The 26,486-nt window shown below is 35.2% G+C and overlaps 1 protein-coding gene across 1 annotated transcript; it reads left to right on the forward strand.

The window, feature by feature from the left end:
• On the forward strand, positions 1-23,609 carry LOC129004712 (F-box only protein 42-like). Its single transcript, XM_054433284.1, has 8 exons — positions 1-605; positions 2,343-2,474; positions 8,798-9,009; positions 10,061-10,230; positions 12,975-13,105; positions 16,043-16,200; positions 18,851-18,975; positions 20,491-23,609. The coding sequence occupies exons 1-8, from the start codon at positions 440-442 to the stop codon at positions 21,113-21,115; spliced, it is 1,719 nt and encodes a 572-aa protein (XP_054289259.1). The 5' UTR covers positions 1-439; the 3' UTR covers positions 21,116-23,609.
• Positions 23,610-26,486: the final 2,877 nt, after the last annotated feature.

The following is a 26,486-nucleotide window of genomic DNA, read 5'->3' on the forward strand; positions in this document are numbered from 1 at the left end:
TGCTGTTTACTGTTTAGTGGTGTATTGAATTATTGAATGATCTGAATTTGTAAATTTTTGTGTTTTGCTTGCTGTCTGGATCTCTGGAACAGTGGAACGTCATCGTCAACGTTTGATCTCGATCTGTCTGAAGTTGTTGTTGTTGACCTAGCCAAGACCAACTTAAAAAACACCGGGAATATTCGTGTTTTGTTTGATAGCCTATTATTTATCAAAATTGAGAATTGTTTTCGAACTTTTAATTCATAGTGTATAGGTTGTAATAGTTTTAGTGATTTGATTGGTGAAACAGGTGATGCTAATAACAAGTAGAATGGGAAATTACATTGGAATATTTAGGCTAGGTTAACTGTGCCCATTTTTATAGGCTACCCTAGTTCAAGTTATAGGGTCTACATTGCTCAGATTAAACTTAAGTTATAATTGACATTGATAAGTTATGGATGGTTATACTGAGGAATTTGATTTTCCGTTGGACTCAGAAAGGTGCCATGTAAACGATTTGCCGGATGAAATACTAGAATACATTTTGTGTCTTTTGAGGCCTTATGATGATCTGAAGAAATGTATGTTGGTCAGTAAACGCTGGAATAAAAGTGCTGTCAGTGAGTATATTTTTACTGTTTTTAACTTCAAAACCATAAGTGAGGTAGGTAGGGCCTGTAGATACGGTAACTGAGTGCTTTTAACTTAGGTATAGTGCTCACTTAGTAAGAATGTCGCTGGTTTCGATCCTAAGAAAAATCAGTAGGCCTAGCTTTTTGATGGTTTGAAACTGGGCCCCAGCTGTTCTTCATCACTGGGCTTTTATAATAGGCAGAGGATACATGTCCAGTAACCGGACGTGGGTTAGGCGTCTGGCAGTTAGGTACTGTCATAACCTAACCAAACTTGCCGATAGGCTAATGAAAAAATCGAATGAAGGTTAAATTCTGTTCATAAAATAAAGTTATAAATGCCTCAAGTTCTATTAAAAGATGTACAGTTAAGAAGAAATGGCATTCTAAGCAAAATCAAGGATGTACATCGGATCGTTGTGGTAGTGGTGTTCCGGGGCCCCACAACCCAGTGACGTCAATGCCAGACGCCTAATCCACGTTCGGTTACCGGCCACGCGTATCCTCTGCGTTTATGTTAAGTTAGTCCTGACTAACAAAACATCTGATATTATAGTCAAACTTTTAACAAATAAATGTAGGCCTACACAATCTTACTCCATTCTACCTTTCATATTCAGCTTAAAACATGCACCCAAATGTGTTGCTCTCTCAATGAATTGATCGAGATTGATAGTAGCCTAACTTTCATTACCGGTACTAGGCTAGTTCTAAGTTAGAGTAGTATGATAAAGGTCTAACTTTGTAGGTAGGCCCAAGTTACCTAGGTAAATGCGGAGACCTAGGCTAATAAGAAGACAAAAAGGTTCACAATTGTAGCATGGTAATGGTCTATTAGGTAAAGTTCTCCAGACCTTTTATTGACGTCTAAACTTAGCCTAGAAACTGATGTTAGGCCTAGTTTAAACCATATTCTAACTTATTTGTTTTCTTCATTCTTTATTCTTAGTCTTATTTGGTATTAGGCCCTAATACTGTAAAAAATATTAGTTAGTGTGGTGGAAGAAGACAAAATGAAGGCTTAAGCAGCCATAGAGATATCGTTAACCTTAGTTTAGCCACAGTCAGTGAAGCCGGAATTATCTGATAAGTAAGTGGACCAAAATCTGAAAAAAATATATCTTCCTGTAGGTCTAGTCTAGGTTTAGCAAAGATAGATTTCAGTAGCGCAGCACCCTATAGGCCTAAGTTATTCAGCTTTGAGATAAAAGATCTTTTTGTCTCTTTTAAGAATTTATATTTAAAGACAAATTTAGGCTATTCATTACGGTACCTACTCATATTGTTGTTTGTTGTAGTCATGTACAGTTCAATTGAAATTTTTTTTAGAGGTCGACGACCTCTTTTAACCTTAAATTTGCCTGTCCTCATAGGATACGGAACGTATATCCAGCAAAGCAAGGGGTGAACCAGTACAGCACAAGGGTAAAGTGTAGGCCTACTGATAAAAATTAGTAGGTAGCCTTGCAGTACTTAATGGTAACATGAAGTATTTTATGGTTACATGCAGTACTTCATGGTAACATGCAGTCAGGATCCAAACTCACGACAGTCCCTTAGCGCATACCTAGTTAGGGGCCTACTTCCATTTAACTTACTTCCATTATCTATACAAAGTAGGCCTAGTGTGTAGCCTAATTTTTGTTTAAAACAATCATCCTTTCTAATTTCTGTTTGTAGGATACCACAAAATCTAAGTTGTAAGTCTTGTCAAATTTTTTTCAGATGTACTTCATCATAAGAAAAACAACTTCAATCGCTGTCTTGTGAATTTCAACATCAAATGGGAACACTACACTCCCCCAGATAAATGTCACAGCATTTCAAAACGATATTCGCATTCTGCATGCAGTTTTGGTATGTACCGTACATGTTCCATAATTTATACCAGCTATTATCGTCTTTTTATTGAACGTTTTTGATGTTCAACTATAACCTATTAGTCAGTATTTTATCTTTAATTATCAAAATGATGTTTTACTTACACATACTGATGGGGCGTCACAATATCTCAGTTGATTTTTTGCCTCGTTGCCTCTACTCTTCTCTATCCTCCGCCATCCGGATTTCTCCTCCGCATTGGATCACATCCTTTTTGACTTGGTCATACCATCTCAATTTAGGCCTACCCAACGGACGTCTTCCTGTAGGTACGGCCTCAAAAACCTCCTTCAGTCTTGTGCCATCCTGTCTCCGAAGTACATGACCTAGCCAACTAATTCTTTTGGCTTTTATAAGCTGCACTATTGTCAGGCTATTTTTATAGGGCACGCAGCTCTCTATTTTTCCTTATCCGCCAAACTCCTTCTTCATAAATTGGGCCTAATATCTTTCGTAGTACCTTATACAAAGTACCTTATTTTAAATCAAACATCCTTCATTTATTTTGGTGAGGAACCATGTTTCACTTCCATACAATAACACTGGCTGTATAATCTTAATTTTGAGCACATCTTGATAATAGTTTGGATGATAAAAGTTTTGTACAGGCCCCAACGCTCTTATTGGCATTTGCTAGTTTACTTTGTATATCTCCAGATCTTCAGAATTCGAACTATTCATGTTAACTCCTAAATATTTAAAGCTCTCTGTATTAATTGAATAGTTGGCAATGTGGAAATTTACATCTCTATATTGTTAACGTTTCGGCCAAAGTGAACAACTTTAGTTTTTTCTTCATTTAGCTCTAATCCTATCTTCTTACATTCTTTAATAAAGTTTTCAGCTAATAGGCAAAGGTTTCCAGAGTTTTCAGTTAAAATTAGGTACCACATCATCTGCAAATGCCAAATAAGTCTATTCCCAGTTTTTTTATTTATTTTTAATTTTTTTAATGATGTTTTAGTAAAATTAAATAAATTATGAGGATTTTTACTTAACACTTATTCAACAGCAAAAAGTGTTACAAAATAAATTAAACAAAGCACTTTAATAACAATTGCAAATTAAAAATGTCTTAAGCTTTCACTTAAGTTTACTACTACAATCCATTTAATTAACAGTGACCATTTAGGAGAGCATTAAAAAATTACAAGAGTCGTTAAACAATCGATAAAAAAAACATGTTTTGTCACTTTATTGTGACAATCTTGTCTAGAGGAAGTTCAACTTATTTCTTGATCTCGTGCAACGTTTTTAATTCGTCACAAGATAAGGTTGATAAGGTTTGGTTTATGATTTTTCTTAAAAAACCTAAATTTAAAGGAGGGTCAATTTCCAGTGGCTTTTAAGTAACACTTGTCGAACAAATCATAGATAATTTATTATTTAATAAATTTGCTTTTGGAAACTATAACTATGTCATGCCAGTAAAGTGTAACATTTTCAAATTACAACAGGGTATTTAGCCTATTTGATCTTACTTACTAGAGCAAAGAAAATCAAAGGTAGTTAGAACTGAACTTAAATTGTTATCCTATACCTAGCCTATTTTAAAACTTGCCTGATAAGTTAAGTATTTTTTGACAAATAAATCAACAATATCTATATCTATAAAAGAGGAACTATGTATGTGTGTGTGTGTGTGTGTATGTATATACGTTATGGACTCCGAAACCGCTCAACAGATTGTAATGAAACTTTCAGGCATTATTAAGCATCTTTCAAGGATGGTTCGAGTGAAGTTTGGTGCAGATCTATCAAAAGGGCTCTGCCCCAGAGCAAGGCCACACTAAAAAAACAGGCCGTAATGCTGGTCCAGCATGACGTCACGATAGAAGACGGCAATGACATAATTTTGCCGTTTGTGATCAGCTGCTTGTTTTAATCTTTCATTGGAAAATAAATAAATAAGTACTTATACGTCATAGCCGTCTTCTATCGTGACGTCATGCTTGGCGAGCATTACGGCCTGTTTTTTTAGTGTGGCCTTGCCCAGAGGGTTTTAAGTGGGCCAATGTCAGACTTTTTGATATACAATGTTTACAAATAAATATAATTTAAAAGCAGATGTTTACTTTTACCAACTGTTTTGTAGGTTTGAATAATTACAACATTCTGTATAAGAATTAGCCATGATTTGAAATAGTGCCACAGTGTTTCTACAGAGTGCAGCACAGAAAACTATTTTACTTTTGAATAAGTCCAAATGTATTAAACCCCAATCGCAGCACACCTGTGCACTTAACAACGTTTAAATTCTCCAATGTTAAATATTAAAACATAAAAACCTTTATAAAAGTACTGTATTATAAACAATAAAAGGGATGCTTTTTTAAAATTTATGACAACAGCTAATTTGCAATCAAAAGGTGAGTGAGCGTAGCGAACGAACATCAACCTGGAGGCGAGTAAGCGTAGCGAACGAGCTAACCTGAAAACAAGTGAGCGCAGCGAACGATTTCCAACCTGAAGGTGAGTGAGCGTAGCGAACGAACTTCAACCAGGACGTGATTGAGCCATGCGAATACTTATGAAGTTAAGCGGGGCAAAGCCCGCGGGTACAGCTAGTAGACCTATATATATCAAAATTCAATATTAAAAACTGATAACCCAAGTAAAAATCGTATATATAAATTTTTTTTCCCAGTTTGTTTGGCTCTTCTACCCAACCGATTTTCATGATAGAGGTCTCAAAATGAAGGTATGCACGCACAGATTTGCCATCAAGCATTGGCATACGGTATATTTATCTATAATCCCACTCGGCTTACACGTAAACAAAATTTGCTCCCCATGTATTTCTTATGGGGGTTAAATTTAGTTTCTTTTTTCCGAGTTCGTTTGACTCTTCTACCTGACCGATTTTCATGATTAAGGACTCAAATTGAAGGTATGCACGCAAAGTTTTCACATTAAGCATCAGGCAGGATATAATTTCAGTAATACCTACTGTATTACCTACTGTACTATACCTGTATTACTCTGTGGGGAGCGAGCTGGCATAGTGGTTAGAGAGCGGAACTTCAGTCCCTGAGGTCCCGGGTTCGATCCCCGCCAAGTCACCAATGGATTTTATCTAAGTGATAATGCCGCAACCCCTAGGTCTAGCCTGAAGTAATGTGAAAAACAATCCCAGGCTCGTGCCTAGCGTCTAGGAAAAAAAAACAAACAAAAAAAAATTTATTACTCTGCCAAAAAACATAATTTGATACATTTTCAAATTCTTACTACAATTTAAGATGTATTTAACCAGTTATAATTATATAATCCTATATATTTTGGTCTTAAGAACCTTCAGTGAAATCGTGCTTTCATTTAAGCTATTAGTTATTGAAATTGAACAAGTTTCAAGCAAATACAAGGTGAAAACCCACATAACAATTATTTTTCATAAGGTTTTTCTATGATTAAAAATCAATAGCTCCGACTGAAAATAATCAGTAAATTATAGGCTTTAATTTGAGCTATTGATAGTTTGAATCAGTTAAGCTCAAGATACTGTATTACTCAATCATAAATCATAAATTTTATTATTTCTCAGATATTATATTTATTTTAACACTGCAGAGCAGCATGGGTCCTCTAGTTATTTACTAGCTGTGTGCCCGTTCTACGCACGGGGATCTTAAAGTAGTCAGTTGAAATCTTCTTACATTAAGAACAGCAGATAGTTTGCATATTTTTAGATATGCTGGCAAAACTATTATATACAAACCTTCGCAAATACAGTTTCAAGCCAAAACACATGCTTCGCAATTAAATGTCACCCGGATCGTGTTATGTTAAATCCAATGATTAAACTAAAAAAGCTTTATAGGCCTAGATCTATGAGGCATAGCCCTAAGGTAGGCCTATAGTTGAAAGTTACTTCCCACAATGGTTCAAAGTATTTAAGGTACTATCTCAACCTCACCATTTAACACTTTATTCGGGTTGACATTTTAATTATCAAGGTGCTCTTGTCCTTTTCGTGACACTGAGAAATAAGGACATAAATGCGTTACCAACAGACATACACACAAAAATGCAGAATTTAATTAGGGAATTTGCTACGTTTTAAGCATAACAAAGTACATATAAAATTAGTATTTGAAATTTGTATTAATGTCATCAAATTTAATCATACCAATCTATATTTAATTGGACCGAAGATGACCCAAAATGGTGTCGAAATGGCGTCTTACTATATGAAATGAAGTACTATAGACAATTTAGATTGGTAATTTATAATAAAAATTACCAAAATAGGCCACAAACTATTGATGCATAAACAACGTAAATCATAAACAATTCATGAGATGGTTTGTTAAACAAATGTTTTACTTAAATGAGTTATCATTTTCTTAGCATAAACTAAAACTTTGAATCCAGACAGAAAAAGCAAAACTTATACAGTTAAGACATAAATTAAATTGAATAAGGCTGTAATACCACTGTATAAATAAGGTGCACCATGAACGATAACTAATTTGTAAATTACAGTGATAAGTCGGTACGTAAAAATGATTCTTGCTGCTACCAACGGTTCTAAGGAAAAGAACCAGTACCAAAAACCAACGTTTACAGTTAAGAATTACGTCCGACAAATTAAATGCGTTAATCAAGTCCCAAAGTTATTAATTTCTTGGTTTTGGATTTTCTCGTAAAAGGTTATTGGCAATCAAAGTTATTTCCCATTAATTGCTTTATTCGTAAACAACTTTTAATTTAAAATTATTGGTGTCAGTTTGAAAAAACAACAACCTCATACAAACAACTGTTTGTTATTTAATAGATTACGTAGGCCTATTCTCTAAACAATGATTCGTATATCTTTTAACATTAGAATGAAATGTGACAAAAATGACACAACACTGGGTTTTTGGACGTTTGTAATTTTATTTCTTAAGTAGGGAGGCCGTGTATTCTAGGGAAAATTACCGGTATCAAGGATCGTCGTCGAAAAGGTTGTTATGAATAATTCGGTAGGCGTAAGTACCCAAGAGATGGGCTATGGGCCTATTGGCTGTATGGTCCGGCGATTGCATCATACGGTGAGTAAACAGAAAGTGACACATCGGAAAAGCAAGTTTAGCATAATCCATAAACCGTAAACCTCTGTTACAATCACCCACTGCAGTTGTGATTTTTTACTTTACACTTTACACAACCGCCATTGAAGCGCCGTCAATGAGTGGAATCCTTGTTAGTAAGCTATTGGCGACGACCATTAATAAATTCAAGTTTCCCAGCATTATACAACACTGATTCAAGGTCTTCTTTCTGGTTATCAAAACTCAAGAACAATTTTACACACAAAGGATCTCTGGTTCCTGACCTGGATGATGCCTAGTTATTAATTATTTCATTTACGGTTACACTATATTATTCCACTTGCGATTAATTAAATCCGTTATGTAAGACAACGTTTTTAACGTCACTTGGATGGGATTTACCTTCAAAACGTGTTCGGAAATGGTTGCGGTATTTGTAAACAACATTTGTAAACATGTCAGTGACAGCTAGGAAAAATAATCTTGATCCGAACAGCTGTTCGTTATTTCATAGATCATTATGTGATAAAAATTGGACGAAAACTTGACAAAAATCGCACAAAACTGCATTTTTGAACGTCCGTAATTTAATTTACTAAGTAGTGAGGCCATATTTTAATAGCTAAAGACACTCTCGCCAATCCAGTGAATACATTAAAATGACTTGGATCTTGATAGGTACTCTCGTTTTCCTGGAGAAGATTGCGTAAAATGCCATCTTGAGTGTTACAGAAAGACAGAAAGACAGACAGACAGACAGACAGACAGACAGACAGACAGACAGAAATTTAGATGAGACTTGTTTCGGCTTCTTTAATGTATAAAACGTAAAAATAACCTACAAATTCATGATTCTGAGCAATGTACAGACGAAACTCAAATTTTATTTATATAGATTAAGATAATTTATTAAGAATAGCTGGGTAAAATAAATATATGTATATATCTTACTAATATTATAAATGTGTATATATATATATTTATCTTACCCAGCTATTTTACGGATACAATAGCAGGGTACCTCTAAATGACCAGAAGTTCACTGGTTTCTAGAGAAAAGTAGGGTACTAGCTTTTGGTAGTTAGAAACTGGATCCAGAGCTATCCTGGATCTTTGGGCTTTTAATAATCCTGGCTTAAAGAAAAAAAGGTCTCAAGTCAAAGCTATACAGCTATTCAAAGCTATATAGCTCATCCCAATCCACATTGCAATCATGTCCAGCTTGAAGCACAATGATCCAATGGTTGTTTTAATAATTATTTTCAGGAAATGCTATGTATGTGTTTGGTGGGTGCACTTGTACGAGCACGACATTCAACGACCTGTGGAAGCTTGACTTGTCGGCCAGGAAGTGGTCTAGGCTGCTCACTATGGGTACGTACCCGACACCCAAGGCTCTGGCCACGCTCGTCTACTACGAGGGTCTTCTCGTCTTGTTTGGCGGCTGGACACACCCCACCCCGTTCCCTTTGCACCAGGTAACTTTTTGGTTGTCTAATGAAAATACAGTATATACACTATTTAATTAGGATGTGTTGCCTGGTAGTTAGTCTAAAAAACTTCAGTGCGAGAGAGGCAGGTACGATTCCCGGCACACCCGGACAAATTATAAGGGTTAGGACTGCTTTCCCTATATTCCATGACAACATTTAAATATATAGCAACTACTATATTGTTGTCTGCAGGGGTGCCCATCACCCCCAAAGCTCACGTCGCAGAACCCCCCCCCCAAAATTCCTTGTTTAACCCAGGTCTGGGGGCTAACCAAGGCCCCACTAGAAAAAACAGGCCATGCTGCAGGATCCATTACCTGTGACTAGTGGATAGATTTCATTGATAAATTCATTGTCATTGCCATTCCCATATTTTTTAGGTAAATAAACAAGCTGGCTGTTTGTAAGATTTTAATGGTTAGAGTTTAGTACAACTATCCACCACTGTGACGTAGTGTTGCGCTGCCCGTGCAGCATGGCCTGTTTTTCTAGTGGGGCCTTGGGCTAACCCACAGTTAAAATGTGGGGTGAGGGAGGGGGCATCCCCGACACTTCTTTAAAATTACACTGCAAATTTATGGGAATTTAAGCTTTTGAATCAAACTTTTAACTCAAATGAATAGACAATTTTGCTTTTAAAAGTGCCAAATAATAGAAAAAACTAATTATCGGTGGATTTTATAAATAATTCACCAAACATGCTACAAGTCAGATAGTGGAAATCCAAATAAACGCATTTATATATTTTATAGCCATTATAAAATGATTTATTTACTAAGACAAATTGTCAAATGGGATTTTGATTGCATAATTAATTAATTAACGTAATTAATTAAGTAATAAATTAAGGAAGTCGTAAAAACTATCTGATAATTCTTTTATGTGCTTCTAACCAACCAATGGCTTGAATCCCCCCAAAAATCATAAAATCCCCCCCAAAAAATCTGATAATCAAACCCCTCCGGTGGGCACCCCTGGTTATCTGTACAAAAACAAAATTAAAATTGTTCCGGTTTTGAACTAGTTTTGAATCCAGGCGTGGAGGACATTCAACGAGTTACATGTGTACGACATCGGTGAGAACAGGTGGAGTTACGTGATCACGCCACAACTGTCACCTCCGCCCATGGCTGGTCACTCCGCCTCAGTACACGGGGACGACATGGTTGTGTTTGGTGGCATATGTGGACAAATGGTTACTGGCAGGTCAGTCATTCTACCCATAATAGTGATTCACTTAAAAACTAACTGTGGATGTTACTTAGAGGACAAGGGCTTAGGTTGTAAGGATTTTTAGTGACATAGAAATATTTTATATTATTCATTGTGACCCTTAGTTGGTATATATTATTGATCAAATAAAATGATTACGGTACCTTATCCAACCACAGTGGTTGGTATGACGAATAGTTTCCTTCCTTAGAACTTGGCCAGGTCATTTTGTATGCAACCACATCATCAGTGTATTAATACATTGTGGCATGTCAATAAATTCTTTAAAAGACTGTCACAATCACAATAATTAAAACTTCTCAAGTTGATAAAATAATTAAAATGGAATAAAAATTGATAAAACTGAGTTTAAAAAAGTTATATTAATGAAAGTGCAGCACTGTCTTATCACTGCCACTGACTAAATAAAACTGACTGAATCATGATGTTTCTTCTTCTCTCTAGTGATGATGTGGTTACATATAAAATTACCTGATTAATTTCTAAGGGTCAAAACTAGTCGTTCGTCATACCAACAACTGTGGTTGGATAAGGTAATCATTTTATTTCATCAAGAAATATTTGACTTAGACAAAATGTTCTTTTTAATGCACAATTCATATCGTGGTGTGTGTAAAAAGGTCGATTGATTGCATTTTCAAAAATGGCAAAAGCTGAGGGGTGATAAAGGGAATATCTCAAACTACTGTAGACTGTGCACGGTTTATCTGACTCTAAAACACTTATAGCCATGCTTTCATTACGGCAACATAACTATGGTATACTTTCACAGTTTAAATCAAATTCTTGCCTATAGGGCGAAATATTTGTTCAAAGGAGGAACAATAACCCACCGACCTGGCACCAAGTTTGTTGTCTTGTTGGCCCCAGAGAAGTAAAAGTAATACTGTAGTTCAAAGATGTAACATAGAGCAAATAGGCCTAGGTTTTAAGGATTTTTTGTGAGGATAAAAGCAAGCTTACCTGAATAGGAAAGAGTCCAAACTAGCACATAGACACACAACTTGACTCACCCAACTAAGGAAGAGAGAGTTTTCCTTAAGTCCAATATGGCGGCCAGAGAGTTATTGAGACAGTGTTGCAGTTTCAGTTGATCTTATATACAGCTCGTGACACCTAAGCTGGCACTTGGCCTAGCGCGGGCAGTGTAGGCGGGAGGAGGGTGAAGGTAGGGAAAAGACCGGACTGCAAACATTTCCGCTGCCTCACGGGGTTGACTCCCCTTGTATTATGTACTTGAGCGCCTTCATATGGGTCGCGAGGACAGTTGATGCAACCCGCATGACGAGACATAATGTTTTTGAAAAAGGTACTATTAGCGATCGTCCAAGTGCCAGCTTAGATGTCACGAGCTGTACACTCTATATACACAGTGTGTATAAGATCAACTGAAAATGTGTTTTTTGCGGGCTTGCATTGAAAGTTTAGGTTCATCTGGACATTTTTTGTGCATGGAGAGAGGTTTAGGTTTGGGCGAAACCGTACTAGTGTGAAAGCTCTCACATGATTCAATAGTAGGGATGAGCCGATTCCGATTCTCGATACCTCGATACCTTCGATAACAGTGGTATCGAAGAATCGCCGATACTCGATACTTCTCTTCATTGTACTCGATACTGATTCTGAAAAGTGAGGTTAATTATGATGCTAAACTCAACTGACATAGAATGTTGTAAAGAGTGGCACATCATAGTTTATTTGGAATACTCTGAACATGAAGTCAGCTAAATATAAATAATTCCAAGTTCATTATCTCATATTCGTAATAGTTTTATAATCCAAAATAGCTTGCCTTTGCATTTCACAACGAACGTTGTTCAAAATGGGTTATGATCTCTGTTCGAGTGATGTGACGAACTCCATGACTTTTATGTGATTCTTTAAGTAATTTAAGTGATATTGAATACGACTTTGATTCTACAACTCAAGCAATAAGGAACATTCATTGTAGGCCTGGATGTACAAATTCTTAAAAAAAACCCCAGTGAACATTTTAGGCCTACCTAAACCGGTGATTGTTGTCTCAATTTAATTTAGTAAAATATGTTAAAATAAAATGTATGTCTTCTTGAAGTATCTATTTTCTTTACAGGCTAACCTCAATAATCTATACCGGTATAACCTTTATCAACAGCAATGCAGTTATCTTATTGTAAAGATTAAATAAAAATAACATGCTCCTTTATTTATAGGGATAGCGAGAAGCAAACATCAGTTATATGTGTTATTAAATGAATTTTTAACAGGTATCGGTATCGAGTGCGGAATCGAGAATCGAAACCAAAATTGTAGAATCGGAATCGGTATCGTAATCGACCAATTCAGGAATCGGACCATCACTATAATAATCAAAACAGTTTTGTCTGATAGACACAACACTGGTGTGAAAGAAAGCTTAGGTGTTTTCCCTTCTTTTACCATATTCATATTATGTAATCTGAAAATAGCAAAAAGAAGATTTATATAACTCCAATGCAATTTTTTTTACATTTTTATTCGTATGCCAACATTTCTGTCCTGAATATTGTAAATTTTTTCTATTTATGAAAAAAAAAATGTCGAAACACTTCTGTTAACAGTTCTGGACTCATTGACATTGATCCTATAATTTAGAGACCTTTCTATTGCCAAATGGCCATATATTTTGTCAAGCCTTTCGGCAAAATAGAAAAGGAAATTTTTTAAAGGTATTGAATACCTGAATGTGTTTGTTGCAGTGCTAATGATGTCTGGTGCTTTAACTTTGTGACTCAAACATGGAGGAAACAAGAGACCTCGAGTCCCAAGCCAGTGCCTAGATACAACCAGTCTCAGATCGCGATCAACAATAACAACCTGCTGATCATAGGTAGGACTAAGATTCAGCTTTAATGCCAGTGCCAGTATTCTCTTTGTTTGAAGCTCATTTTTGGTAATGGTGGGTTTATGGTGTACATTCACATTTCCCCAATTTAGTAAAAAAGATAAGGTTTTGCGATGTTTTGGGCTCTGTGAAATTTGATCCCTACCACAGGTGAGAAAGTAGCTAAATCACAACAAGATTAGTAGGCTACACAAACCCAGCTGGAAAATAGAATAAACACACTGAATAAAAACTGTATTAAAATCAGTATTGTTAACAACTTCTGATAGAAATGTCTGAAATAATCGCTCAAAGACTACCAGTATCTTGTATGCAGGTTATGGCTGAAAACATCAAAATACATTTGTATTCATCAACTGGCTAGCCTAAACAATTTTTTTTCATCATTGCTCAATGCTTCATCTCACAAGGTAAGTTTCGAATGTTGTTCAATAACATAATTGTTGATAAGTGTTTTTTTATTTGCAGTATTTTCTAATTTCTTCCGATTTCATGGTGTTATAGTGTTGTAAAACATTGTAGGGGGGGGGGGGAATAAACTAGTATCCACCAAAGTAAGGCTAGGCCTACCCCTAGAACTAGCCACACTCTAATTTCTTCCCTGTAGTGCTCAGAAGGAGCCGAGACAAATCCAGAGGTCGATACCAAGTTTTCACGGTTTTGAAAAATCAAGTTATTAAATTTAATTGAAGGCTCAGAGCTCTAGAAGCATTCAGGAAATCCTGCAGACGCTCAGTTGGAGCTACATCATCCTCACCTTCGTTTAGGTGTTTTGGTAAATTTTGCCTAACTTTAAGATTAACTCTGTACGGCAGACGAATATTCTATCCTGGCCAATGCTACTAGTTTAACTACTCGTGTTAAACTTAAAACTGTTTAAGTAAAGGCTCTGGTAAAATAAATGAAGGTGCGGTGATTGAATTAACATAATATAGTATAAAAATCCCTACAGAGTCGTTGAGGCCCAATAAATATATTCAATTAATTGTTCAAATCTAAACACTTCCAAGACTTGGTTCTACCACGCGCCAATGACGGGGTTCAGAACTCAGACGACAAGTCTCTGGGTGTTAAAACAACGAATAAACTAAAATAAATTAACGTAATAATTATTCGTAAAGCGAACAGAAAAATCACAATTTGAAACTAATTGATTAAAATAAAACTAAACGATATCCACCGCTAGTCACTGGCAGGCAGGAACTGGCAGGTCTAGACTCAAGTCGGTGAGATTTAAGTTATTCAAATTTATTTAAAATTTAATTCGGAAACGAGAGTGCGAATGTTAAACGAAAATTAAACGTAAATCGTGGTAATGTGATTGACTAATATAGCTAACCTTCGTTAAACAAATTAACGATGATCGTACAAGCATAGATAATGTTTGAGTGTAACGACGAAGTTACTTCGAAGATGGCGTACAAACGAATAATTCTGTCATTTTGTCTTGAAGTAAAATCCTCTAATTCCAGTCCGGTAAATGCTTACGCACTCTAGCGACGAACTTAAGTACTAAACAACGGCTGATCGAATTTTCACCTGTTGAGCCGGTCTAGTTTTCGTCTGTCGTTTGTCAACAAACACCAGTCTTCAGGTTATGTTATGTCGTCGGCAGCGCTAAATATTGGTAAAATCGGTCGGTTTAACTTTATTGGCGTGTTATTACTGATAAATAAGTCGTGTGAGTGAGTGTATATACTTCACTGTGATTAAAAACTAGGCCTATGTTCTTTGGCCCATAGCCCAAGCTATGGCCAACACATAGGACTAGGAGTAGGGTATTGTGTATGAAAACTGTTAAGTTCTAGTGTTTGTTTAATCGTGACACGTTTTTACCCCCCCTTAAAATTTTGTACCTTAAAATTTACCTGTCCCTCAGTGATCCAATAGTCATCTACAAGGAGACCGGATTCGCGATTTAATTATCATCATCAGACTAGTTCAAATGTCACATCACTTACGTTGAGATATTCGGCAAACACACAAATGGTAACAAAAAACATCAAACATGGAAGAACATAAGGACATTACTTTATGTACAACAGGCCAGTATAGGATTCTTGTCATTTAGATGACAATCGGATTGCTGACTGACAGGTAAATTAATCCACATATGATTCTTTGTAATTGTCATTTTCAAGGATTTTTTTAAAGATTTAAAGTTCCTTTTAACACCATCAACCCATTGGGGAAAGGAATTAATGCGGTGCCTGCAGTGCCCTTGGTCAGCAGAGACTTTTACTCTTAATTGTTATAAAAAAAACCTTAGGTTATAAATTAATAAATTCTTTTGCCATTTTGTTCACAATAAAGTTGTCTACTAAAAAAAAATTATTGGATAATCAAAGTGTAAAATTAAAAACTTCAATTATAAAAAAAATTTTAATTTTTAAAATTGTTTTTTTAAGTAACCTTTATTTGCAAATTCCGAGATTAATCCAGACAACAAATGACTCTATTATCATAAAGTCCAATTGATTCCCTATGTAGAAAATCACAAGTTGATTACTTTAATAAGTAATAACATAGAAAATAAAATTTTTGTTTAACCATTTTTACCATTCCACAGCTCATTTTGGGTGGGTTAACATGACAACACTACCTTTGTTATTCCCAAAAATAAATGATTAAATACTCAATACAAGAAGCAAGATATTTATAAACATCATAAAAGTAAAAAAAATAAATTAAAAATCAAAATCGAGCTAGGTAAGTCGGATTTTGGGCATGCAGCGGCCAGACGAGAACAATCGTAAGTTGGCACCAATGGGTTAAAAATTAAAATTACAGAATTATGGAAAAAACTTCTGAAGGTACTATGGACTCTTGCTAATCAGGTTGAATCAGAACAGAAAAGTTATGCTCCTAATATTGAAATATAAAAACATCTTGTCTCAGTCTGTACTTGTTGTTTGATGACAGGAGGTTGTGGAGGCCGGCCCAATGTACTGCTCAGTGACGTCTGGCTACTGACGATGACAGGCAACATCTGGCAATGGACACAGATCTCAGTCACCAACCCTCAGTGGGGGATGAGTCACCCCTCCAATGGACAGCTGTGGTGCCATCCAGCTTGCAAGGTGAAACAGCAATGTTTAAATGTGGTTGCCAGTTCTATATTCAGGAGGCAAGGTGTCAAGCTGCTTGAAAGTTAGCTCAGGTGTGCCACAAGGCTCGATTATAGGCCCCCTTCTTTTTATCACAGTCATCAATGACCTACCAGCCAATATTAAAAGATCCTCTACCATCATGTTTGCGGACGACACCAATTTTTTGAGTGTTCATCCCAACTTTTATGATCTCATGTCAGTAACTGAGCTCACAACTGATTCAGCTTATATGTGGTTTAATCCTAATAGCCTTTGTCTTAATAAGAATAAAACTCAAAATCTATTGTGTAGTCTTAAAAACATTCCAGTAGAGTCACAAGATGTAAACAATGAAAATGTAATTACAGTTTTAGGAATAAAAATTGATAAATGTTTAAGCTGGTCTCCTCAGATAGATTTGGTTTGTGCAAGATTGTCCAGAGTAATCTGTTTGCTTAGAAATCTTATGGGTGTTGTACCTGAAACCTACATAAGGGTAGCCTACTTTGCATTTTTCCAATCCATAATTAGCTACGGCTTGATTCTTTGGGGAAACAGTAGTCACATAAGTGAAGTGTTAATACTCCAAAAGAAGGTAGTTAGAATAATAAACAAAGCTCCAATTGAAGAGCATTGCAAGCCATTGTTCATAAGAAGTAGAATATTGACTGTGATTAATCTGTACATATTTATGTGTTTACTTAGGGTTAAGAAAATACTAGTTCCCATGTTTATAGGTTTAATATCCATTCACACAACACACGTAATCAGTTCCTATTAGACGTGCCTTATTGTAGGTTAAGTAAATGTAAAAATAGTTACCATGTTATTTCATTAAGATTATTTAATAAGCTTAGCATCAATGCCAAAGAATTGGACCTTAAGTCATTTAAAAAAAGAGCTCAGGATTGGTTACTTTTAAATCCTTTTTATGACTTAGAAGAATATTTTAAGGTTGACGAAGTTAACTTTTAATGTCCTCACATTTCCACATTATTTTTTATTTGTAAGCATATGTATTAGTATAGCCTATTTTGACTTGTTTTTAGGCTTGTTTTGTTTTGCCTAAAAATAGGCTGTTTATGTAATAGCTGAATTTTCTTGACTTTTGTCTATTGCATTTGTTGTAAATGTTGAAGGACAATAAAACGTTTCTGATTTCTGATTTCTCTATGGTGTCTAGCCCACCTGAAAACCAGGAATTGCATGTGAATAAATCTGCCAATAATTGCTTATTATTCTTTCCTTGCATACTTGTGTCAATAAAGAAAATTTTGATCGCAGACACGATGGTGACATGCTTTCAGAAGTTGCCGTGTTTAAAAATATTATATTACGTTACTAGTCCTGAAAATAGGTGGTCGAGTACGGGATTACCATACGAGTCCAGTAAACACATTTTGGACGAGTGACGTATGATATTTTACGCCATACTACTAAATCTGTACAAATCCTTATATATTACCACTGACTAAAGGACTAACAATCACTAGTCATAACCTGTAAGAGAGGTTATGTTTTTTTTAACAGCCACTCATACCAAATACATTATAATCAGCTGTTTGGTGTCCAGTAAAACTCATTACAGTACAGTAGTACTTAATGAAACCCCATTTGAACAGCTGTTTTCTGGACTAAATCCTTGCGTGGGACATTCGTGAAAATAGTTTAGTGTGGCGTAAAAATTATTACGAATGTTGCTGCAACTGCGGTAAATCAGCATAGATAATACCGCGATTGCAAGAGATGATCACGGATGTTGCCGAGATTGTGAAAGTTCCAGATACTGCTATGGACATGGCAGATGAACAGGGATGTTGCTACGATCACTAGAAATCATCATGAATGTTACTATGATAACAGTAAATCACCACCAATGTTGCCATGATAATGGAAAATCATCACTGATGTTGCCGTAATCACTAGTGATAATGAGCACAGATGTTGCAGCAGTTGCAAGCGATGCTCATTAATAGTGGCTGCTATTCTGACAGCAAAAGTTTTAAAATCAATTGTTAAGTTTAGAACTGATTCAAAATAAAGAAAATAACAGGAGAACTGGATTTAAAAAAAACTAAGATTGAATTTGAAATAGTTTTTGTTAAAGAATGTAAACGTTCGTGATCTAACTATGTACAATATTAATGAAGTCTTTTCCTATTGCCGGATCAATATCGGTCAATTCTATTATTCTCCTAAGTGGAGGTGTTTGGGGAAAATTTAAGTTACAACTACGATAAAAAACAAATTTAAACTATAAAACAAGTGACTGTATTTCTCATCAATGTTTACAAGTCATGAAACAAATTTGGACAACAAAACAGACAGCTGATAGTAAATAAACATTCATATAATCTGTAGTATGACTACAGTACAACAAATAACCTGCTGACAAAAAGGTAGGCATTTTCAACAAATTCAATACTCGTATTTGATTTCATCATTTCATTTTTGTTTTTCTTAAAATTTGTTAGTATATATTTCATTCAATCTATTTACTTTTATAGCTGAATAATGTGTTTATACTTTATTCTTCTTCGATTGCAGGTAATTTTGGTTCTTTGGATGCTTGTGTACTCATACATAAAAGGAAAGTGCCTAAATAATAATAGTTTGTTGATTGACATACTTTTGTTTTCAGAGTGGTAACAACGTCATCTCTATTGGGCGTAACCCAACTTCTACGATGCCAGCGTTCTCATTGTCCAAGTGGAATCCTGTTGCGTCTATGCCACGAACACCTAATGACCTACAATCTCCTAGAAGGTGAGAGTAATATGACCAACACAAAGTAGTTTGAATTAACTTTTTTAAATGTCATGACTTCAACTTGATAAACTGTTACACTTACATACAGTTTTGGAATTTTTAGCCAGAAGCGGTTAAGGTGTGGTGGGATATCTTTGAAGATCAACCTATTTGGCTGTAGTGCGATCATATGTTCATACGTGTCAAATTTGGACTATTTTCAGGTTAAATCAAAACAAACAAACTGGCATATTGTCAATTAGGCATTTAGGGGCCGTGTTGTATTAGTTACGAAAGAATGCTCATGTAAGATAAATTTCAGTATTTAGGCTACTGCATTTTATAAACCGAACTCGAATCTTGCTTCCTTGGCCTATCGTATAATGTTATCCTGTTTGTACAAGGTGAACTTATCTGATTGCATTAATGAATGATCAGCAATAGAATTAGCTCTTAATTATAATTCAAATGGGTCAATACGTTAGTCTATAAAGGTTTTTCTCGTCATCTTGAAAGTATTTAATTCTGGTCCCTAACTTGAAAACCAAAAGGCGGGTCTATATTTATATGTTACAAGATTTCAAAACAAATCGTATATCATCATTACTGTATGTCCCAACAGTTATTTTATGTGTATCCCAGTCATAGCAACCACATTATTCTATTAATATGATGATCGGCATTCATTTTGCAAGAAGATTCATTTTTATTGTTTGCTCATATAATTAATTATTTTTAAAGCAACCATCACTTTAAATAACAACTTCTTTATTAGTTGATTTGGAATTAGGAATCACGTCACTATTTCACAGTAAATATTCTCTAAATGGCCAAGTACTTTGATAAAAGTAGGCTAGAGTAAGTTTAAAGTATATTTAACTATTGTCAATTCCAAGAATATGTGCCAGTTTGTTTGTTTTGATTTAACCTCAAAATTTGACACGTATGAGCACGTGATCGCACTACAGCCAAAAAGGTTCATCTTCAAAGATATTCCACCACAACTTAACCACTTCTAGTTAAAAAAAACCAACTGTACCTGACCTTTTTCAAATAAGAAAAGAAAGTAAAATGAGTTTTATTATGAAAATATTGCAAAGCATCCTTAAAGCTTTAATTTTTGATAAACTAAACAGAACAGATTTTAGTCAAGTAGAACCCGAGAGAAACACAATTAGTTTATGTAAAATAGTTTATTTTGAACGTACATGTAATATCTGCTTGCCTTTGTGATTAAAACAATTTAAAATAAGGCCTAACCTCAGAACTTTTACTTAGTATGTTAAGTTATTTATAATGGATATTGCTGAAGGAAAACATAAAATTGTTGTTTGATATAACAAATTTTACATTTCTATATTATTTAAATCTTGATAATCTGAAGATAAATATTTTTAAGCTTCACATTTAGTGTAAAATTGTATTCAATTGAAAATATAAGTTTTAAATTTGTAAGTCCAGTTTTAGGTTTTACTTGGTTTTTCAGGAAAAACCTATATTTTGTAAGAAAAGTTTAATTGTTTTGTTATTCAGGCCTTCAGATGGCTCTTTACCTCCGGTGGACAGAGATGTGAATGTTAACGGACGAAGGGGAGTCCTGCCGAGACCTAGAGCACCAGTCGAACCTTCCACGTCCGGGAGTAAAGACCAAGAAGAAGCTCCTGCAGATCCCAAGTGCCATAAACCAGAGATCAAGGTGGGAAAGTCTCCATTCCGGAACATAAACTTGCCAACCAATAACAACATGGCTGCGTTCCGAGCATCTCCGGGTGGAGCAGGGAAACATCGGGAGCGTCAGTTGGAGGCGTTGCACAGAATGGAGGAGAGACTACGTAGCTTGTCTCGCAACAATCAGGTAAAGGAGAAACTGCCCGAGGCCGTGAGGCAATGTCCTCCCAAGATGGCGATGTTTGTCATGGACATTACCAACGTGTTGACGGACAACGCTGTGACATGGCTGCCGATCAAGAGTGTAGCGACCGGAGCTCCAGAACACACCATCCTCTACTCACTCGTCCCCGGCCAAGGCGAGATCATCATGTTCGGTGGTATACAAAAAGATGTTTCCCAGTTTAACGTTGAAGAATCCTCTTTGAACGTTATAAACACTGTTACTAACACATTGCATTTCATCACTGCCCCGCAGACTGTGATCTAAGTTTTAAGTTTTTGAATGTACAATGCCTGTGTAAATTTGTAATGTAGTTGTTATCGGAAGTTTTTTTAGGAGCTTGAAAGGATTATTAAAATGTAAAAGATTACCATGGTTAATTTGTTAAAAATGAATTTCTGGGAGGTTAAACAAATCTGAATTAATTGAGTATTGATTCAGTGCATGTATGAGAGTTGTCCGTAAATTACTTCACTTGCTACTATTCTAGCTATAGGTTCGGCCACTCCTGACAATGGTCATATTCATATTATTCGAAAACGTTGCAAAAGAAATTCAAAGCGCCAAATATGTATCACATTCTATGATTAGATTTCTTCGGTCTCACTTGACAACTATTTTTGATGTCTATTTTCAATTGACTGACATGAATGGAGTAAAGAATCTAGATGTAGAAAATCAAAATATGCACAAGGAGTGGTAGTTCGGAGTTGGTAGTAAACATTTGCATGATATTCTCCATGAGCTAGGCTGACTTTTGTTGCTTATCAGTCTCAGTTGTAGCAATGGCCAAAGTTGGTGGAATTTTGCATGCGGACCGTGGTGTGATTGAACGAAAGAGATTATAAAACTAATAGTAAGACCATCAACGACTACAGTCAGCTCTGGAGGTCTGAAACAAACCGATCAACAAGCTAAGATTCCTCAAATTCAATCACCGTCTCGATGGAAACTGATAAGCACCCACTGCCGTACATTGTGCAAATGTATTTACTTACACAAACTCCCTAAGTAACCAATGCACATTTTCTATGCAAACAATTTATATACAAAACACTTTTCTGTAGAAAACACATGTGACAGCTGGCAACAGTAATCAACATGCAGTATTCCTACAGAAACCTTATCACAAAACACAAAACGTGGTTCATACTTGGCAGGAGCCTCTAGTCTATTTTATATTCCAATTTTGACTTTCTCTATGCCATAGTATGGAGAAAGTATTGTTTTGTAAAAATTGTTGAGTTTGAGTGGATATATCTCTTTTGGGTCCCCCTGAACCCATAAAAGTGGTTTCCGAAGTGATGTCTGTGTCTGTATGTGTGGATGTGTACAGAGCTACAGACCACACTTGTAGTCCGATTTTGATTAAATTTGGTATGTAGGTAGTAGGTACTAATCCATAGTACCTTCAGAAGTTTTTTCCATAATTTTGTAATTTTAATTTTTAACCCATTGGTGCCAACTTACGATCGTTACTCGTCTGGCCGCTGCATGCCCAAAATCCGACTTACCTAGCTCGGTTTTAATTTTTAATTTATTTTTTTTTTACTTTTATGATGTTTATAAATATCTTGCTTCTTGTATTGAGTATTTAATCATTTATTTTTGGGAATAACAAAGGTAGTGTTGTCATGTTAACCCACCCAAAATGAGCTGTGAAAAGGCAAAAATGGTTAAACAAAAATTGTATTTTTTATGTTATTACTTACTAGTGGAACCCCGTCGAAATCGACGGTTAATCTTGAGGTTTTATGTAAATTCAGCTAACTGCGTTGGATAGAGTGAAGTCATTAAAATCTTAGTTATATGAAGGGAGGATAAGCAATAATAAGTATGACGATTGTGTTCCCTAAAAAACGTGATTGATGAATTCGTTTAACACAATATTTCCTACCTTTCTTTTTATCGGCTTTAGGTTGCCCAAAAGATTTTTTAGGAGTCTTATAATTGTTTCTTCATGAGTTAGTTTCATACCAAAGCCACTTTCACTATATGGGAGAATGAGTTCATATAATTAGTCCATCATGTTACACAAAGAGTCAATATTTATTACGAACCACTAATTCCATCTGCTTTAGGAAAATCATTCAGATTGTATCCGGATTTATAAGTAAATCTTCATCTTCTTTTTATAAAAATATATGATTCTCCAGAAAGCAGTAACATTCTTACTTCGATCTCAGCAATTTTAAATCCTTCTCTTGCCACATCCACCCATGTATTTAATCATCCTGTTCTTCTTGGCCATATAGATCACATAAAGCTGTGCATGTATTTCGTGGATTGGAATGAACCATAATTGTAGGAAATTTTATCACAAATCTTGAACATTTGCGGAACCAAATCCATAACCTAGTCCAGCATTGGTAACAAACTATGCAAATGCGATGAGATGTGAGGACACTGTTGTGTTTCCGAATGTTTTGTATGTAGGCCTAGTGAGGTTTAGATGCGTTGTTCAACCTAGCTACATGTGTACATCAAAGTAAAAACTGTGTACACATTTTTTACCTGAATTGACATTAGTTCACCTACTTTACCAAAACCATAGACTCCGTAGTTAGTCTATTCCAAAACTTGAACACAGCTCTCATCCTCAACGTACTCATCTATGACACAATTTTCAACCCGATTATCAAAAACTGTTATACCAATAAATGAATCTCAGGTGTTCTTTCTTGAATTTAAAAAAAAATGGTGATTGAAAGTAGGAAAAAAAGGCAAGTGCCAACCTTACAATATGTATAAGCTAACCCAAGTCACACTTATTTCATAATTTTTTATTTCTAAGAGCAATAAAGCATAGATTTTTTAACAAAACATTTCAAACGTATCATAAATTCATCATTTTGTTGAAACTATAAAAAACTTGCCATGCAGTGAAGAATCCATTCCAAATCATAAATAATAATGTAAACATTTAATTTTGACAGTTTTAGTAGACCTTTGAATACAATTTTAATATTAACAGCTGGTTCATTAAAAGTAGTGTAAAATGATCCATATGGTCGAAATGTAAACAAAATTGCAGAGTGAACTTTAAAGGCCTCTGGGGCAGAGCTCCAAGGAAATTTACATCGTTTCTCTTTTGAGGGCTCACCTACAGACCAATACCTTTCTTTAGATACCCCTACCAAGTTTCTACGCCCAGCCGTTCTCTCAAATTAGCTGTGACAAAAACCTCGTTTTTCTCCATAAGAATAACATGGGATGGGAATTTAAAGGCCACTGGGGCAGAGCCCCGAGGGAATTCTCCATGTTTCTCTTTTGATGGCTCATCTACAGACCAGGACCTTTCTTTAGACACCTCTACCGAGTTTCTACGCCCAGCCGTTCTCTCAAAATAGCTGTCACAAAGAAAAACAGTTTCAAATTAATATATAGATTAAAGTAATCAACTTGTGATTTTCTACATAGGGAATCAATTGAACTTTATGATAATAGAGTCATTTGTTGTCTGGATTAATCTCGGAATTTGCAAATAAAGATTACTTAAAAAAATAATTTTAAAAATTAAAATTTTTTTTATAATTAAAGTTTTTTATTTTACACTTTGATTATCCAATAATTTTTTTTAGTAGACAACTTTATTGTGAACAAAATGGCAAAAGAATTATTAATTTATAACCTAAGGTTTTTTTTATAACTATTAAGCCAAGAGTAAAAGTCTCTGCTGACCAAGGGCACTGCAGGCACCGCATTAATTCCTTTCCCCAATGGGTTGATGGCGATTTTCCCGAAAATGGCCTGAAGGATTTTGATAAAAATTTAGTATGTCATATTCCTATAAATTCTAAACAAAATAGTACAAATCCCATTTATGTAAAAATTACGGTTCAAAAGTTATTGTAACTTATGTTATTTTCCCATTAAAAAGCCATAAATAACAAAAAATCTGATTTTAGAAAAAAAACCGGTTTTGATTCAAATTAGTACCTATGTTATCCTTGTGGTCCTTTAAATTCTGAACAAAATGGTACAAATCCCATTTTCGTACAAATTACGGTTCAAAAGTTATTGTAACTTTTATGATTTTCCCTATTAAATATAATAATCACTTTTTACCCATGATAAACGTTGTTGACAAGCTAATAGGAGAAAGTATATCTCAGATTGCCGATACCGTTTATTTGAACACTCTAACGAGATTAATCATCGCTTAGGGGTGGGAACCTGCTGAAGTAGCAGTGGAAGAAGTTAGGAACACGATGTTGGTCTTAGATTTAAACTATCTTACACAGCTGTGACTGGAGCTCAATGGAGACTTTAATTTACGGACAACCTTATATTGTTGAGGCAGCCATTCATTGTTGATTGTATTTTAAGCCTTCTAAAAGAGTTTGGGAAAACAAACACATGCATTCAATAAAACAAAGTTCTGTTTAGTATTTACTTTAGATTGTCAAATCAAGCAACCGTTTATTATTGTACATTTGATTAGATATGTCAAAGACTGTTTGTTGCACTGTGAAAGTGAACATTAGATGTATTTAAGTGTCAGCATTGAGCTCAATGAACCTTCATTACTTTAGAAATGATTATAAAAATGATTTACTTTCAACCAGTGAACATAAATTTTTACCCTGTCTAGTTTGTGGTGATGTGTTGGTACCACTTTTTAAAATCCATACCAGTACCAGATCCTGACCAAAATCACGGATAATCACAGTTGTTACCTTGATTGCGAGAGATGATCACGATGTTATGACCGCTAAGAAAGTGGTTTTAGTTCCAGTACCTTCTTGCCACCTTGGTTGCTGTTCTTAGTTGCATCACCCATGTCAGACCTTACTGTCAAAAGGCCTGTGCTCTTTTGGTATCAAACTATCGTTGCTTTTCTCAAGAGTTGGTAGTACTGAGATTTTACTTCAGGTACTGACACATCATCAATGTTAGTTTTACTAATAATGCTTCACTAAAACTAAAAGTAACAAATTTTTATACAAGCTCAAGTATAAAGGGTGAGGCCTTACAATAAGCTTCACCTACAAATGGTATACAGGCTACTTGGGGGCCATACAATTAGATGAAACACCATGTGAAGAAGTATATTTTTGTCGTTTTGGACAACTAGCTTGTTACTTAAATAAAAATGTTATACTTTGGTACTTTCAAAAGTTACTCTGCAACTTGGATTTTACAATATGGTTGATATTTTTATCATCAGGGCCCTGTTTCATATTTTGATCCCTCCCATCCACACTCCCCCCCCCCGGGACCGCCACTGTAGTAATACTTACAAGTCTACGTTTCAAAAACCCACTAGTGTAAAATACTAGTAACTAGTCAAATATAATATAAGCAATAATAATGTGGCGTAGTACAAAATGAGTGAAATTGAATTTTATAATGGATGTACAATCGCTCTATTAGAATAATTTTAATTATAAGTTATCAATTTATGTGAAATTTTTGACAAATTTTACTTGAGTTAAATTTCATGGTTATATCAACTACTCGCCTTTGGCTCGCTGGGGGTTCCGCCCCCAGGCCCCTTTTTTTGGTTGGAGGATTGTTGGAAATTTATTACCTTGAAATAAATCTATTTCTGAGTAAAATAATACACTAATAAGAAGCTAGTAAAGTACACTACTGCACTTATTATTAATCTGCACTGCTGCACTGTAGTCTAATG

The sequence above is a fragment of the Macrosteles quadrilineatus genome, unplaced genomic scaffold, assembly GCF_028750875.1.
Source record: "Macrosteles quadrilineatus isolate MER2022 unplaced genomic scaffold, UCM_ALF_1.0 Scaffold_10__1_contigs__length_6754688, whole genome shotgun sequence".
Classification (NCBI taxonomy): Eukaryota; Metazoa; Arthropoda; class Insecta; order Hemiptera; family Cicadellidae; genus Macrosteles; species Macrosteles quadrilineatus.